This window comes from Eucalyptus grandis, chromosome 3 (assembly GCF_016545825.1).
Source record: "Eucalyptus grandis isolate ANBG69807.140 chromosome 3, ASM1654582v1, whole genome shotgun sequence".
In the NCBI taxonomy this organism is placed as follows: Eukaryota; Viridiplantae; Streptophyta; class Magnoliopsida; order Myrtales; family Myrtaceae; genus Eucalyptus; species Eucalyptus grandis.
In genome coordinates this window covers 9,982,689-9,998,634 of record NC_052614.1, presented here as the reverse complement: position 1 = coordinate 9,998,634, position 15,946 = coordinate 9,982,689, and the positions used below count along the sequence as shown (strand labels likewise).

Genomic DNA, 15,946 nt, shown 5'->3' with positions numbered 1-15,946 from the left:
AAAATAAAAATATATATTTTGATTATTTGCGAAAATATTTAAATGTATAATATCATCAAACTAATTATTTTAAATGATACGAGCGATTATTTTTAGAATTGCATCTTTCAAATCATTTTTTTTTATAGTAAAATAAGAGGTATATTGACTTTTAACCAAATGAGCTATATAAAAATCTCGGCATCAAAGGACTTGCACTCTCAGTGATGACAGAACAAGTCAAAGAGAGTGGAAGGATGCCAAGAGTAAAAGCGACATAGGGAAGCCTAAACTAGCAACAACCCTCAAACAAAACTAAAGAGAGATCTGGCACCTAAGATAGAAAATAGAGGGATCAAGACCCCAATTGCGTTGTATGCTCTGTTTCTTGGAGTGTCCACAACATGGTTAAACATGAGAGCCTTGTCCTTGACAGCTTTGAGAAGATGTTGCTTCAATGCCAGAACAACCAAGGCTTGGTTCTGGAAAAGGATATTGTTTCTAGTCTTCCAAATCAAATGGTAAAGAGCACTGAAGGAGAATCAGGCAATGATTTGATAGAATTCATTGTCAGAAATGTGATCAATGGCCCATTGAAGATTTTCCATCCACGAAAATGATCTATAGAGCCATGGGAGGTTGCATTTTGACGCCCAAAAGATAGCAAGGCCATAGGAGACATGGCATCCAAAAAATAGATGATCTCGAGAGTCTAGTCTAGAATTACAAAACACACAAGCCACATTCGCAGTTCTTCCAAAAAGGCCTTGGGTAGGTAACCTGTTTCTTGTAAAGAGCCAAAGGAGGAAACGGTACCGAGGTAAGAACTTCCTATTCCAAACAAATGGAAACCACGGAACCAAGCAACTTCTTCGACGTATGGCTTCCCAGGTTAAACCTATGGAGAAAGTACCTGATGAATGCTCCACCCAAGCAAATCTATCGGGATTCTGTGAAAGAGAGGGGAGGGGATGCGACCACGAAAGGAGGACAGCCCTGATAGCTTGGCCTTGTTCAAATCATTTATTGTTCGTTAAACAAATGGATAATACTACCAAAATCCTCAAATTTGTTTACATGTAATATATTTACTTCAAACTAATTTTTTTATTATTAAAAACCAAAAATTGGTATATTTATGACAAATTTATCCCAAATTAATTTTTGATCACAAAAAAATCCTAAAATGATATACTAATAACAAATTTATCTTCAATTAATTTCTATTAAACCATCAAATTACTGAGTTAGATGATACATGATAGTTGATAAGTGTATTAATTTAGAGTTTTACGCTCCATTTATCATAGGCATACCGGTTTGTGGCATTTTGTGATATTAATCTAATTTAACAAAAACTAATGGGGAGTAAATTTGTCATAGAAATACCAATTTTGAGTTTTTCGTGATCTATTTTGGTGTAAATTTGTTACAGATCTATCAATTTGAGGTTTTTTTTTGTAATATTAACCTTAAAACAAATGGACCTAAGTATAGAAACAAAAATAGGTGTGAGTAGTTCCAAGTTCCACTTGGAACCTAAAACTTACTTATGTGAACAATTTTTGGAACTTGGAATTTACCTTACCACAAATTCTAAGGTCTAGCCAAGTTTAATCTATACTCTTAATTGAACGATTACAGTAAATCATTACTTCTAATTATTACCATTTGCCACAATCACTTATCACAATTTATATGAAATATGAATAAAATAAAAGTTTTAGTCATGGAAATTGCTTGAAAATGAAGCTCAAACTAGTGGTTTTAGAGGTTTCTTATCTTAACAAAAATAGTAAAATTTTAGAAACTAACCTCCTGTATCATTGAACGACATCGAATGCCATAGAATTGCATGAAGACATAGAACCAAAAAGACCAAAACCTGAAACCTTTAAAATCTATACTCTTAAAGTTGAACGAAAACAGTTGGGTCATTAAATAAGAGCTAATTATTACCATTTGCCACAATCACTTATCACAACATTTATATTTTCCAGAAATATGAATAAAATAAAAATATTTTCCACCGTTTTAGTCAAACATTTTCCTGAAAAAATTATCAAAAATTGAAAATATTTTTAATTGACTCAAAAAATTTATTTTATTTATTTATATTTTTTTAAATGTTTTTTATTATTAAAAAAAATTTTTTTTAGTTATTTTTTTAGAAACTAACCTCGCCTCCTTCCTATCATTCCTCGAACGACATCCTGCCATAGAATTGCATGAAGACATAGAACCAAAAGAAAAAAGAAAAAGAAAAGAAAGACTCGGCGAAAATCTCACCCGCTGAAACCTACCTTACATATTCTAAAATACGAAAGCTGATCGACTCCTACTGATCTGGTTCTCAAGTTCCCTCTTGAGCCGGATCCTCCCGAGCGGCTTGAGCCGCCGGGGAAGCGGAGCGCGGCGGTGGCGGCGGCGCCCGGCCGAGCAAAAGCGGGCGGAGCGGCGGAGGGCGGATCCTGCTCGCCCCTAAAAAAACAGCTCCAAGTTGGGTCATTTTTCAAAAGAGGAAAACTTTTCCAAGCTGCAAATGGAAAATGCACAGTGCAGACATTATTTCACTTAGAATAAAAATGAAAATATTTTCCCGTAGTTAACTTAATCTCAAAAAAGTCGAGCCCATTGATTGCCAAATCTTGCCGGCCAACTTGCGCATGCGATTCGCACCAACTTCAGAGGCAATTGTCGGGAATTTTCTACTTTTATCCAAATTGAAGAAAGTCCCAGTTGAAGCAAGGGTTCTCGGCGGGTTCCCAAATTTACAAAAGTCCAAATGGCTCTCAGTTCCACAATGAATGACACGTGAAGTTATGTTGTGATATTGATGGAAACAGAAGGTAGAGAACGGTCACGAATCTTGCGAAAAATAGCCCATGCCCTTGGTCGCCTGAGCAAATTTTGAAAAAATTGCCGAGAACTTGTTCTTGATTGGCCTTGTATTCAGGAGTCATACATAACATACAATGGAATGAAAACCCATTATTTAAAATGGTTAGCTCCAGTATGAAATGTAGACAACACACAGAAACAAAAATGAATCTAAAAAATCTTCATCATCAGGTCCGCGAAAAGACTTACTCAAATTGGGACAAAGCAATAAGGTTTTCAAACAAAATTGCCCTTTATGGTGGCATACATAAATAAGGAGATAAACCCTAGCAATTATGAATCAGTATAAACCCTAGCAATTATGAACCAGTTAGGATTTCTAAAGACTATACCTCATTTAAAATGATCAATATGGTCTATGATTGTGATAGAGAATGACCAAGTTTGCAAAGCGCCTGACTCATCATTCTAGCTTACATTGCCATGTATGCATCACCCATCTCACCATCAAGTTCACCTGACATTTAACTGTGGCTCATCAATCTTGTATATGCACTCAAACATAAATATGTGCCGTGCAGCCCTACACTTGGTGCAAAAAAGCGGTAAGAGATTCCTTTCCAATAGACATGCTCATCTAAAGTGCATCCAACAAAAGCCAATCGAAACAAAAAATAGGTCCATAAACTAAACCCACTGGACTTGGAAAAAAAAGAAGAATAAACAGCCATTACAAGAAATTTTTAAGACCCATAAGAAGCACTTTTCTTACACTATCGACGACGACGACGACATCCACAGAACCACTTCTTATGAGAGTATCAACTAGACTTAGAGCTTGCTCGCCACAATCTGGCTGAGAGATCTCTACATAGAAAATCACTTATTCTCCAATGGCAGTAACTGCTTCTTCATCGGTAGTGTCAGCTAATATAATTTCTTCAGAAGCATCGCCGTCCATGGCCTCTTTATCCGACTTTTTTTTTTTTTCGTCTCGATCAGAAGCTTCTCCCTAAATTTCATCATAAGCTCTTGGCTTTCAATGTCATTTCCATTCAGGAATCCCTTATAAAGCTTCCTTGCCACGAAAACTTCCACCGTTCAAATTGCACATGGCGCCGACCTTAGTGATAAACTCACGTTTTAATCCTAAATCAACGATGTCACAGATCGGGATTATCCCCTTGCCAAATTCCAACTCTAACTGAGCAGTTCTAGATGGAGGAGCAAGTTGCCCTTGCTAGATTAGGAGACCGACAATATGTTGCTTTCACATTAATATTTGGTTAGTCTTGCCTTCACTGCAATGAGAACAGAGATTTGAGGATGGGTTAGCTTATCTATTTTTCTTATAATTCCAGAAAAATTTATCAAAATAATCCTAAACCTATTGTAGTTTTTTAATTTAATCATAAACCTTTTATAGTTTGGTTAATTCAGTCTATCCAGTCAAATTTGATTGGTTGACAACGATGTGAATGTTGACCAACGCCAACAGACAATTTTTTAATAATATTTTTTGTTTTTAATTTTTCTTTTCTTCCTTTTTCCTCCTCCTTCCTTTTTTTTCTTGTTCTGGCGATCAGCCTGGTCACCGGACGGAGGTTGGAGGTGACCAGCTAGTGCCGAGAGCTCACCTCACCTCGCCAAACCATCCAGGTAATTTTCCCTCTAATTCCATCCTTGCAGATCATCCAAGCAACCCTGCTTGTGGTTAAAAGCGGACTCCTCGGTGGTAGGTCACGAACCATTTTTGATCTGAGGAGCCTTTCTAATTACTTGTAGGAAGGAACATGAAATGCAAGGCGCATGTGCCTCGTGAAAACCACATTGCATTCGTCCCAGCTAATGACAGTGAGAGAATATCAACGATCGAGACACCGCTGCACCGATTAACAATCTCTCGAAGTGAATATAGTGACACGAGAGACTTGATAGAAGAGACTGGCCTTGTGGTGTCTTATGAGACAACGTTAGGTGGTCCAAGATGTCGTTGCAGTCGTTCACATCCCCAAAGTGCGTATCTGTTTAGGAAAAATTCTAAGTAAGGGTTTGAAATGCATTCATTTTCTTAAATAAAAATTTAAAATGGATTTTCTTCTTAACAAAAACCTAAAATGTCATCATTTTTTCAAATAAAATCATAAAGTGGATATTGTTTTAAATAAGGGCTTGAAATAACCATATATGTTTCAATAAGGACTTGACTTTTCAGATGGTTAAGGGTATTTTAGTCATTTTTTTTTATTTTCCTTTTTTTTTTACTAGTATTTCTTTCTTCTTCCTTAGTGGCCGATTGGCCACCAACGATGCCGGAAAGGGATGGGCGAGGGTCACCCTTTCCCAATCTAGTGAGGGATAGCCTTGCATGGACGAGATGACCCTTGCCTTAGGGAGGTCACCCTCATAGCCATCAGCGAGCCTAGCCCTCGCTAGTAATCGGCGAGGTTGGCCTTTCCCAAATCTGGATGAGGGTCGCTCCTTTAGCGGCCGACGAGGATCACCAAGCCCTCATTGACCCCAAGCGAGGCCAACCTCGCTAGATTTGGCAAAGATGGCATTGCCTGCAACTGGTGAGGGCTTGCAGGCCCTAGTCGACCCTTACCAATGGCCAATGAATGTAGTTGAGCCCTCGCCGACAGCCACTAGCCCTCATCAGAAAGAAAAAAAAAAAAGGAAAGTGAAAAAAGAAAAAATAATAATTTAAAAATAATTTAAAATTAAAAGTGCAATTAGATGAAAATACTCTTGATCAGTAGGAATATTTAGTTGAGCAGCGACCAGAGAGATTAGGCCCCTATTTGAAATAACCATGACCACTTCAAGCATTTATTTGACACAAGGTTCGTTTTAGGCATTTATTTGGAATTTTTCCTATCACTTATGAGAGCATTTGTAGAAGAAACCAGCACTTTGGCTCTCTCACCTCGAAAAACAGCCCTCTAGCAGTTTCAGCTAATTTTTGCCATTAGGTCTACGATATTGTAGTAGATAACTTGAAATTCAGCCGCAAGAGTGTTCATAAGTACAGAATACTGTAGGGATGCATGAAATTAAGCCTTTGGAGTTGCACAAATGAGGTAACACATCGATGTAGCTAAGTCCATTGCGTCGTAAACTTGTGTCGCTGATGTGCATTATATTTGCAGATAACGCGGTAGATGTGCGAGCTGGAATCCAACATAAGTACCTCAAGCGTGTATTTCACACTAGATGCAATGACATTCCATTTTAAGTTGATGCATTTCTCAAATGCTTTGGCTGCAACAGCAAATCTACTCAATTTTAACATAATGAGAGTACTTACTAACTGATATGGGCCTTCCACAGACTACCTTTGATAAAACATTGTCACCATAACATAACTGCTTTTGCAAAAGCTAAGACTACACTGTGGATTAGACCATGAAACGTAGAAAAAGAAAAGGCTTGCATAGCTGAGCTAAGACAATCCTTAATAGTTTCAAGTTGTCAGTTTAAATAGAGACAAATCATCCTTATGAGAATGGACAATTTATAGTACAATTAGTGCTCGCACCAAGATTGTCAATAGGACAAAGTAAGAAATCTTAACTCCCAATAGTGCGCTCATATTTTGGCCATCTTCGGTTGCATCCCAAACCATTTTGCCACCTAAGTTGATAATCAGGAATAAGTTGAAAGCATCCAACAGGACTGAGTCTGCTATCTTGTTCGTAATGCGTGCAAAGATCCTCTCCGACAATCAGGCACAAGGATGTACCTCGCTACTGGCTGGATTTCTCCCTGTCCTCCTCCAATGCTTTCTTTATGAAACTCGATACGATAGAGGCCAACTCTGCCTGATGCGAGGTATATCGATGATCTGCTCCTTCTATAATCTGCAGCTTGTGGTTCGATATGATTTTTGCGTACTCTAGTGCATCTGATACTGGGACAACTTCATCAGCAGATCCATGAACTGTCAAAACCCTGTATCAAAGTTTCAGTAATCACGTACAGTAGAAAATAATCTACTTTTCTTCGGGTTATGATTAGCTGGAATAGGAAACATACTTAGGACATATTCGTCTACCATCCCTCGTGGCAAAGCTTTGAAACTTAAACAAAAACGCTTAAAAATAGCTAGAGTTCTTTTAATCTTTATGTTCTCGAGCACAAAGGGAATCCCTGTCAAAAGCCAGCCTCGACCAATGGGACAGGACAGTAAGGACTGAAAGTAGTCTCTTAACAACCTATAACGGCTCTCAGTTACGAAATAAAAATGAGAGGCTTCATCTACACAGGATTAAGGTATTTCTTTGTCCTTCTAGGATGAACTCATTGCAAGGATTCTCTAGAAATCATCATTAGATATCAACAAGTATCACGAGACAGTCATTACAAGAGCAGCAGTACGTCATGTACCATCTAGAAAATAATACCTGCAATTTTTATCAATCTGAAGACATGCTTCGTGCATATTGGTATTTAAGCAATCCATCAGATATTCGTATTTCACATCATGAATAATAATTCCTGTAAAAAGCAGAAATTGAACTTAGAAGAATCCGTGACGATTCCTTGTGCCCACATAACTTCAAGGATGAAAATGCCATGCACAAACTTACCAGCAAATGGCCAAGTTCATATTTAGATTTCTCTATCGACAAAATTAAGAATTACAGCTTTCCAAAGGGAAACTAATATGCCATTGAAGTCACTTCTTGACAAAGGCGACAATGAAAGAACCAACAAAGCTAGACCCCATCCTCTGTGGAAATACCAGGGTTCCCAGAATTCGCTCAAATAGCAGTGATCGGCAAAGTTTATGTGCATTCCAATTCACGGTTCACCAGCGTCTTGGAATGCTAGATTTGGCATTCTGAGCATTCTAGGCGAAATGAAGGAAGATAACGAACGCGATAATCTATAAAAACATACTATATACATTTTTTTTACCAGTTACATACTGCATATGATTTGACCTGCCCTTAATACATACTATATACGATTTAACTGTAAAGGGAAGATATCAATCCATTAAATGTGCTCTAAACATAACATATTTAATTTACTTGAGTTTGAGCTTTAAAAATGTTCCGCATCCGAGTGTACGAATTTCGTTATGGAAAAGCGTTCCTAAGAAGCCTATCCCCTTTGCACCACATTCAAAAATGTAGTGTTCCACTTTCTCCTCTTTGTTGCGCATACCAAATTGAACTACAAAGTAGGTAAAAACTCCTACAAAGAAAGAGCGCCACTTGTTTCCTTCAAAAAAAGAAACAAATGTAGAAGCTGCAAGTATTTAATGAATGAATACCTGATTTAGTCTTGACATCAATGAATCCATCCTCCTTAATTTTTTGCATGGAATCTTTGCCCAAGAAATCTTCAATTCCCCTCTTCAAATCATAACAGGCACAGACATTGACAACAGTAAGTATATCATGATACTTAGAAGCATAAAGAAGAACTATACGGCCTCCTGCAACAACGTTAGAAGATCAATCGACTTAAGTAAAGTGACACCAACTAATTTGCAAAGTGAAAAGATTTGGGCTGTTTTCTATTATGCAGATTTCACATATGTCCACAGGCATTTGGCAGGCATTGATGTATTTTCTTTTTCTTCTTTTTACAACAGGAGGCAGAAGCAAGTGCAAATCGATCCAAACTATGTATGAGCTATTCCCTCCCCAAAAACAGAAAAATTCAAGAAACTGTTCGTGATTTCACAAACCTTTGCTATGCCCCACAATTGCACTGGTCACCCGATTAGCTCCATTGAACTGCTCAATAACAGCACGAAGATCATCAGCTTCTCTCCAGAAGTTACCGTCTGTACCTTCACTCTCTCTAGAAAGCATAAGTTTTATAGAGTGTTAAGGCAAAAGGAAAGGATTATTAGAAGCAAGAACTGCTTTCCTGTCTAACCGGTGTCCAGTTCTAAAAACTTTTACCAAGATCAAATCAATCGCCTTAGACATAACTATAAGCCATCAATAATGATTATGCTTTCAGGATCGAGCATGAGTCCTAATGAAGCAACCATTCAAAGAGTGGATGACCTAAAGCATGCAATAAAAGCTACAAAAAAACCTTGTCCCCGTCCTATTTCCATGTGAGGTAAGAGTCCTCATGATGCCTTGGTTTAATAAAATGTCAAGACCGCTGAAATGATCAGTCTCTTAGTACCCACACTTTCACCTGGGCCAGAAGGTACAACTACGACCTCATAATGCCCAAATTATATATCATAGACAAATCACCCACTGTGTTAAATTGGGCAAATATTCACAGCTAGTATGACAACCACGATTTGAATGGGATTGCTGATGATAAAGAGGTTTCTAATAACAATGACCTGAAAAAAGAGAATATTGACAAGACCAATCAGGGAAGGTATGGTTTGATTTTTCAATAGCTAAATGAGTCAACAAGAGGAGGAATATCAAAACTAAAGAGATATCTAAAAGGACATTTGAAATAGCAGTCAAGCAATCCAAGTTTGGGAGAAGGAACAACAGACAAATTGCTACTAAAATTTACAACTAAAGACCAGAATCAGCATTTAGCTGAACTAAATCTTTGAACTGCCAAAATGCCCAAATTGACAGCGTTGTTTCTGCTATGACTCTAAGCACGGTGTTTACTGAAACCGGCAATATTTCTTAAAGACTCTTTCTTTCTTTCTCTCTCCCTCCCTCACTTCCTCCTCACATAAATGGACTTAGCGGCAAAATGATATCTACATTTGACGAGTATATTTCAGCATACCCAGTTCCAGCAGAGTCAAAGCGGAAAGCACTAATACCCTCCTTCTCCAAAGCAGCAGCAAGATTCACCATCGTGTCATTTTCCTGGACAACAGGTAGAAAGAAAAAGTTAAAGCTCACTTGCAGAACTGTCAATTTTAGCGGAGAAAGGAAGTCTGCCGTATCGCAGTAGCAAACAATGTCACGGCTTATACATACTCTTATTTCTGCCATTTTCCAAATTATATAAATCACTGTACCTTGGAACACCGGAAGGCGTGACAGAGGATCACCATCTCCGAAGATCCAGTCTCATGCAACAGCCCCACCAGTTTCTCCCCATGCTTGTTCGGTATCACGACTCTCTGCTGCTGAACAACTGAACAGAGAAAACTTAACGAATTAACACCACCGCTCATCATATGCACGAGCAGAGTATGGACAGTATAGTAAAAGACTTCAGCACTAGATGCTGACATAATTGAGAATGAAGCATCTCCCCCAATTAACCATTGCGCATTTCCCCCCATACGAGTTCTAGCACTAGCCAAAATGACCTGAAGGGTATCAGTCATACTTAAACAGAGTTCACTCCTAAACAGCGACATGATCGAGAATCAAGAGTAACCCATCTCCCACCGACGAGTATCGTCACTCGAGCAATAAGAGATTCAAAACAAGACGACCCGCGCGATGAGCATGCACAGATACTAGCACGCCCGAACGCCGAAGAAGCTCACCAGCGAGCTGAAGTTACCTGGGTTGTGAGTGGACTGAGACATCCTTGGCGTCGCTGCGAACTTGGGGCGGTTCTTGGACGGAGAAGGAATCGAGAGCGGCGGCGTCAGGTGGACGGGGTCGAACGCTGGAGATTGCATCGGCATCAAGCGACAAGCATTTGACATCGAAATTGGAATCATGAGCTCCGAGGAAGTAGCGGGAGGGGAGAAACGACTTACCAGGCTTTTAGTCAGCTGCGCTCTGCATGGAAATCACTAGTCTCGTCCATCCGAAGTCGACACTGCTCCGACGATAATCTTGCTCTTTATAAGGCTGGGCTTTCTTCTAAGGTTTAACTGCGTCTCTAATGCGTCATAAGCTAATTGTTTGGCTAGTATATGCTACTACGAAAAGGAGGTAATCTTTAACCGGCCTCGTTTGTAAACTTTTAGGTGCCGTTAACATTAAATAATATATGTGATTTAATATAACTATATCCGATTTTATTATTGTGATAATTAAATAATGGATAGAATATTTAAATTTCATATCCTTGTGCTCCTTATTAGAATTTCAGACATAGCTTAAAAGGACAAAAAAGATCTCAGATAGATCACGGTAACCTTGTTGGAGAAAGGAAGGGGAAAAAATATCTTAAAATCTGCGAAATAATTCAAATGTGTGACCTCACTCTAAATTTTTGGCCGGCCGATGACGATGCCGAGTGGGAATCAAGTCTATGGATATCCATTGAGCGTGCAATTCAACGCGAGCACACATCATTATCCTAGTGAAAAAATCGACAGCTTGCTCGAACAGGACGATTGGAAGCCTTTCAAAGCGGGAGGTCCTTCGAGATGCTCGCAATAATTGACGTGTATTTTAAGTCAAGAGAACGCCAGATTTGACGTTGTCCCCTTCGCTCGGTATTTGACCCTTGAAGGTGTAGAGAGTAATGTTTTGCCATTCTTCAGATAAACGTTGCACCAGCAGCAGCCCTCCCTTTGACTTCTAATATGGCTAAAAAAATAATCCGTCTTGAATCGTCGCCTATCTCCAAGCCACATCCGCAAATAAATCTCCTGCAATCCTAAACTAGCATCACAGAAGAGAAGCCCCATACATCTTGCACAAAAATCACAAAATCAGTCGAAGCATGATGTAAAGTTGAGAAAATGCCGAATTTCAAAGAATGGCCATAAAGTCAAGGATCATCATTAATTCAAAGTTGCCATGGCAAGCAAGCTGTCAATTTTTCGCTAGGATAATGATGCCTGCTCGTGTTGACTTGCATGCTCAGTGGATTTCCATAGACGGTACTCTACTCGGCATCCCGATTGGCAGTCCGGAAATTTTGGGTAGGGCTAGACATTTGAATTATTTTGTAGATTTTTAAGATATTTTTTTCCCCTTCCTCCAACTAAGCCCAACTGATGGGGCTGGCCCAATCGAGCGTGTCAGCCCAAATGGAGCAGCAGTTTGTCTCCCTCTCCTTCTCTCAAGTGACAAGGCGACCTCCACAACGCCTGTAAAATAGCTAAAGGGGAGGACATATGAGGCTAAAATTTCTTTTTCTTTTTCTTTTTTCATTCAGAACCTCGAAGTCTTTTACAAAGACAAGTACATACCACTAAAATAGGACTCATAACTACCCATATTCCGCATAAAACACTTACTCCACTAACTCCTAAAAACTAGGACAACTAACACACTAATTAGCTAAACATGACTCCACTAACTCTTAATGACTAGAATAACTGAAAAATCAAATCAGCAAAACGTGCAGAAAAAACAACTATTATTTCAACAATCCCTCCCTTAAAGTGATGTTTGCTAACATTCAGTTTAAAGCCTTGATTGTTTTCAATATGCGAATACCTAGTAACCTTCGAAGCTTCACAAATGACTCCATCTTGAGGGCCTTGGCGAATATATCAGCAACTTGATTTTCACTCTTGCAGTAGATTAGATCAATCGTCCTATCATTGCTGAGATCTCTAAAGAAATAAAACTTCACATCAATGTGATTGCTTCTTCCATGTAGCACGGGATTCTTGGAGAGTTTGATTACTGAGTTGTTGTCACAAAAAATTTTAGTAGCTCCCGGTTGCTTGAATTGCAGCTCTTCAAGAATTCTCCTTAGCAAAATAGTTTGACAAGCATAAGCTGTTGCAGCAACAAATTTAACTTCTATACTTGACAATGTGACAATTGGTTGTTTCTTGGATGACCACGAAATAGCACATGTCCCAAACATAAAAGCATAACCCGAAATGCTCCTCCTATCATATTGATTTCTTGCATAATCACTATCAGTAAATCCCAACAAATTGGACATTTCACCCTTCTTGTAAAATAACCTAAAGTCTCTAGTTTCTCGCAAGTAACGAATGATTCTCTTGGCAGCTAACAAATGCATTTTTGTAGGCTTCTCCATATATCTACTAATTAAACTCATAGAATACATTATGTCTGGTCGTGTTGCAGTTGGATACATCAAACTACCGACAATTTTTTTGTAAAATGTGCTGTCGACCTTCCTCCCTTCATGATCTTTGTATAGCATTAAGCCAAACTCAACTGGAGTGTTTACAATATTACAATTGTTCATCTGAAACCTGTCCAAAATTTCTTTCACTTATTTCTTTTGAGAAATAAAGATTTCATCACCCAATTGTATCACTTCTATGCCAAGAAAATAATGCATCGTACCTAGATTAGACATTTCAAACTCATCTATCATGGATTTCTTGAATTCTTCAAACATAGCATCACAATTTCTAGTAAGTATAAGATCGTCAACACACAAGTAGACGATGAACATTTTCCCTTTATCTTCAATCTTGACAAAAAATGTATGCTCATAAGGACATTTTGAAAAGTCAACTTTAAGAAAATAAGTTTCAATATGACTATACCAAACTCGAGGGGCTTGTTTTAGCCCATAAAGAGCTTTCTTCAATCTGTAAACTTTATACTCATTTCCAATCTTGACATAACCAAGGAGTTGTTCAACAAATACCTATTCCTCCAAGTACCCATGCAAGAATGTCGATTTGACATCTAGCTAGAAAATAGGTCAAGAATTATGTGCCGCCAATGCAACCACCAATCTAATCGTGTCATGTCTTGCAACTGAAGAAAAAACTTATGTATAGTCCATCCCGTATTGTTGCTTGTATCCTTTGACTACCAAACGTGCTTTGTATTTGTCAACTTCACAATTTTCTTTCAGTTTTGTTATAAAGACCCACTTTACACCAATGGTTTTATGTCCATTCAGAAGATCGAATAACTCCCAAGTATCATTTCTTTCAATGGCATTAATTTCATCATCCATTGCTTTTCGCCAATTTTCTTCTTTGACAACACTTTCAAAAGTTGTAGGGTCATAGTCCGAAATAAAGCAAAGTGAGTAATTGAATCTCCAATTCCAGTTACCTCATAATCTTCCATCCAAGCAGGCTTTCTTCCAACGCCGCGAAGAAATTGAGCTTCTTCTTCATTGACTTCAGTGATTGTTGGTGAAATTCCAGTAGCTATAGAAGTCGTATTTGATTAATTTTTGGGCATACAAGGTGCTGAAGTCTGCTCTTATTCAGTATCATTGTCATAAAGGACTTGGGTAGGCTATTGCCTATTCCAATCCCAAGTGTTCTCTTCATCAAAAACAACATCCCTGCGAGTCACAATCTTCTTTTTTAGTGGATTGAATAATTTATATGCTTTGGATGCTTTGGATGCTTCACTTGCACTTAGAAAGATACATTTTTCAGCATTGTCATCAAGTTTCTTCCTTTTTTCATCTAGGACATGGGCATATGCGATGCATCCAAAGATTTTGAAGTGATCTACAACTGGTCTTCTCCCATTCCAAGCCTCTTCTGGTGTCATATTTTGAACAACAAAAGTTGAACTTCTGTTCAAAACATAAATGCTCCAATTTACTGCTTCTGGTCGGAAAGTCTTTAGAATTCTTCTTCTTGCCAATAAGCTTCTCACCATGTTGAGAATGTTTCTATTTTCCTCTCAGATACACCATTTTGTTGTGGTGTATGTGCGGCTGTAAGCTCTCTTCGAATGCCATGCTCTACAAAAAAGACTTCAAATTCTTTTGAGCAATATTCGCCACCACAATATGTTTGAAGTGTCTAAATGGTCTTTCCTGCTTCATTTTCCACACGAGCTTTGAAGCTTTTAAATGTGGAGAAAGCTTATGATTTTTCCTATAAAAAATAAACCTAGGTTTTTTTTGGAAAAAATCATCAATGAATGTAATTAAGTATCTTTTACCTCCATTAGAAGATGGGTTTATAGGACCACAAATGTCCGAATGCACTAGCTGCAAAATATCATTTGCTCTCCATGACTTCTCTTTTGAAAATTGAGAACGATGTTGTTCGCTAACACCACATTCTTCACAAACTTGAGAAGAAGTAGTAATTTGAGGAAGACCTGTCACCATGCTTTTCTATTGGAGTGTCTTCAATCCATCAAAACTCAAGTGGCTATAGTGAAAATGCTACAACCATGAGGGATCTTTCTTTTCAGTCATTAAACAAGATTGAATATTTTCAATCTATAATGGAAACAATCTGTTTGAACTCATAAGAACAACTGCAATAGCACTTCTAACAAAATCATAAATTTCACAAGCACCCTTCTTAATGGTGATAACATAACCCTTTTCTTGTAATTGACCAACACTCAATAGGTTACTTTTCAAGTCAGGAACATACAACTCATTAGAGATCATTTTCACAAAACAATTATTGGTTCTTATCTTAATATCACATTTTCCCATCACTTTCATAGTATAATGATCCTCAAAACTCACAGTGAAATGACAATCTTCATTTAAATAAGAAAAAGAAGATTTACTTCTACTCATATGGTTATCGTAGCCTATATCCACATACCAAATATCTTACTCGGGCTTCTTTTCATCTTGAATAGCCATCAACAACATCTGCTTCATTTTATTCCACAAAATTTGAACTCTCTACATTTTCTTTATTATTAGGCAACCTAATATAACATTCAGAGGCATAATGACCAAATTTAAGACATCTAAAACACTCTACTTTGGATTTGTTAGGATCCCGTTCTCTGCCTTTGCCTTGAAATTGGTCATTATTGGCTTTGAAATTCCTGCTAACATCTCTATTCTCTCAATCTCCCCTTCCTCTACCTCTACCTCTACGCCTTCCTCTAAAATTGTTGGAATGAGTATTGGTAGAAGCCTTCAACGCTTGCTCATCTACTATTGAACTTATGTTCATGGACCAATAAGAAACTTTGCAATTCATCAAGAGAGAGTGCATCTCTGTGTTTCGACTCTTCAATTAAGCAGACAACATAAATAAACTTTGGCGTCAAGGGATGCAAAATCTTTTCCACAATGGTAACGTCATCTATCTTCTTGCCATGGAATTGCATCTTGTTGCCGATCTCCATTATTTTGGCACAATAGCTGGTGACAGATTCTCCATCCTTCATCGCTAGTGTCTCAAAATCTCTTCTCAAGACTTGAAACTATGCATGTTTCACTCTAACAGAGACTTGATATTTCTTCTTCATAGAATCCCAAATATCCTTGGAGTTTTCTTTGCAAAGAATAGTTTCGAAGATGGGACGATCAATAACTTGAAAGAGATAATTTTTTGCCTTTAGGTCCTTTAGCTTTCTAG

General features: G+C 38.0%; 1 protein-coding gene across 2 annotated transcripts in view; it reads right to left on the bottom strand.

Annotated features, from left to right (window-relative positions):
• Positions 1 to 6,233: 6,233 nt before the first annotated feature.
• The window catches only part of LOC104430929, a 64,316-nt gene continuing 54,603 nt past the window's right edge, over positions 6,234 to 15,946 (bottom strand). Inside the window, exons 1-8 of one of the 2 annotated variants that reach the window (XM_010043644.3) lie at positions 10,496 to 10,627; positions 10,294 to 10,401; positions 9,797 to 9,915; positions 9,559 to 9,641; positions 8,522 to 8,637; positions 8,102 to 8,266; positions 7,224 to 7,317; positions 6,234 to 6,771 (exon numbers count right to left, since the gene is read on the bottom strand). In XM_010043644.3, the coding sequence (XP_010041946.2) occupies positions 6,567 to 6,771; positions 7,224 to 7,317; positions 8,102 to 8,266; positions 8,522 to 8,637; positions 9,559 to 9,641; positions 9,797 to 9,915; positions 10,294 to 10,318 (807 nt within the window). In that variant the 5' untranslated portion in view covers positions 10,319 to 10,401; positions 10,496 to 10,627 and the 3' untranslated portion in view covers positions 6,234 to 6,566. Of the gene's footprint in view, positions 6,772 to 7,223; positions 7,318 to 8,101; positions 8,267 to 8,521; positions 8,638 to 9,558; positions 9,642 to 9,796; positions 9,916 to 10,293; positions 10,402 to 10,495; positions 10,628 to 15,946 lie in introns of those variants that run through there. The other variant, XM_039308789.1, reaches the window with a different exon arrangement.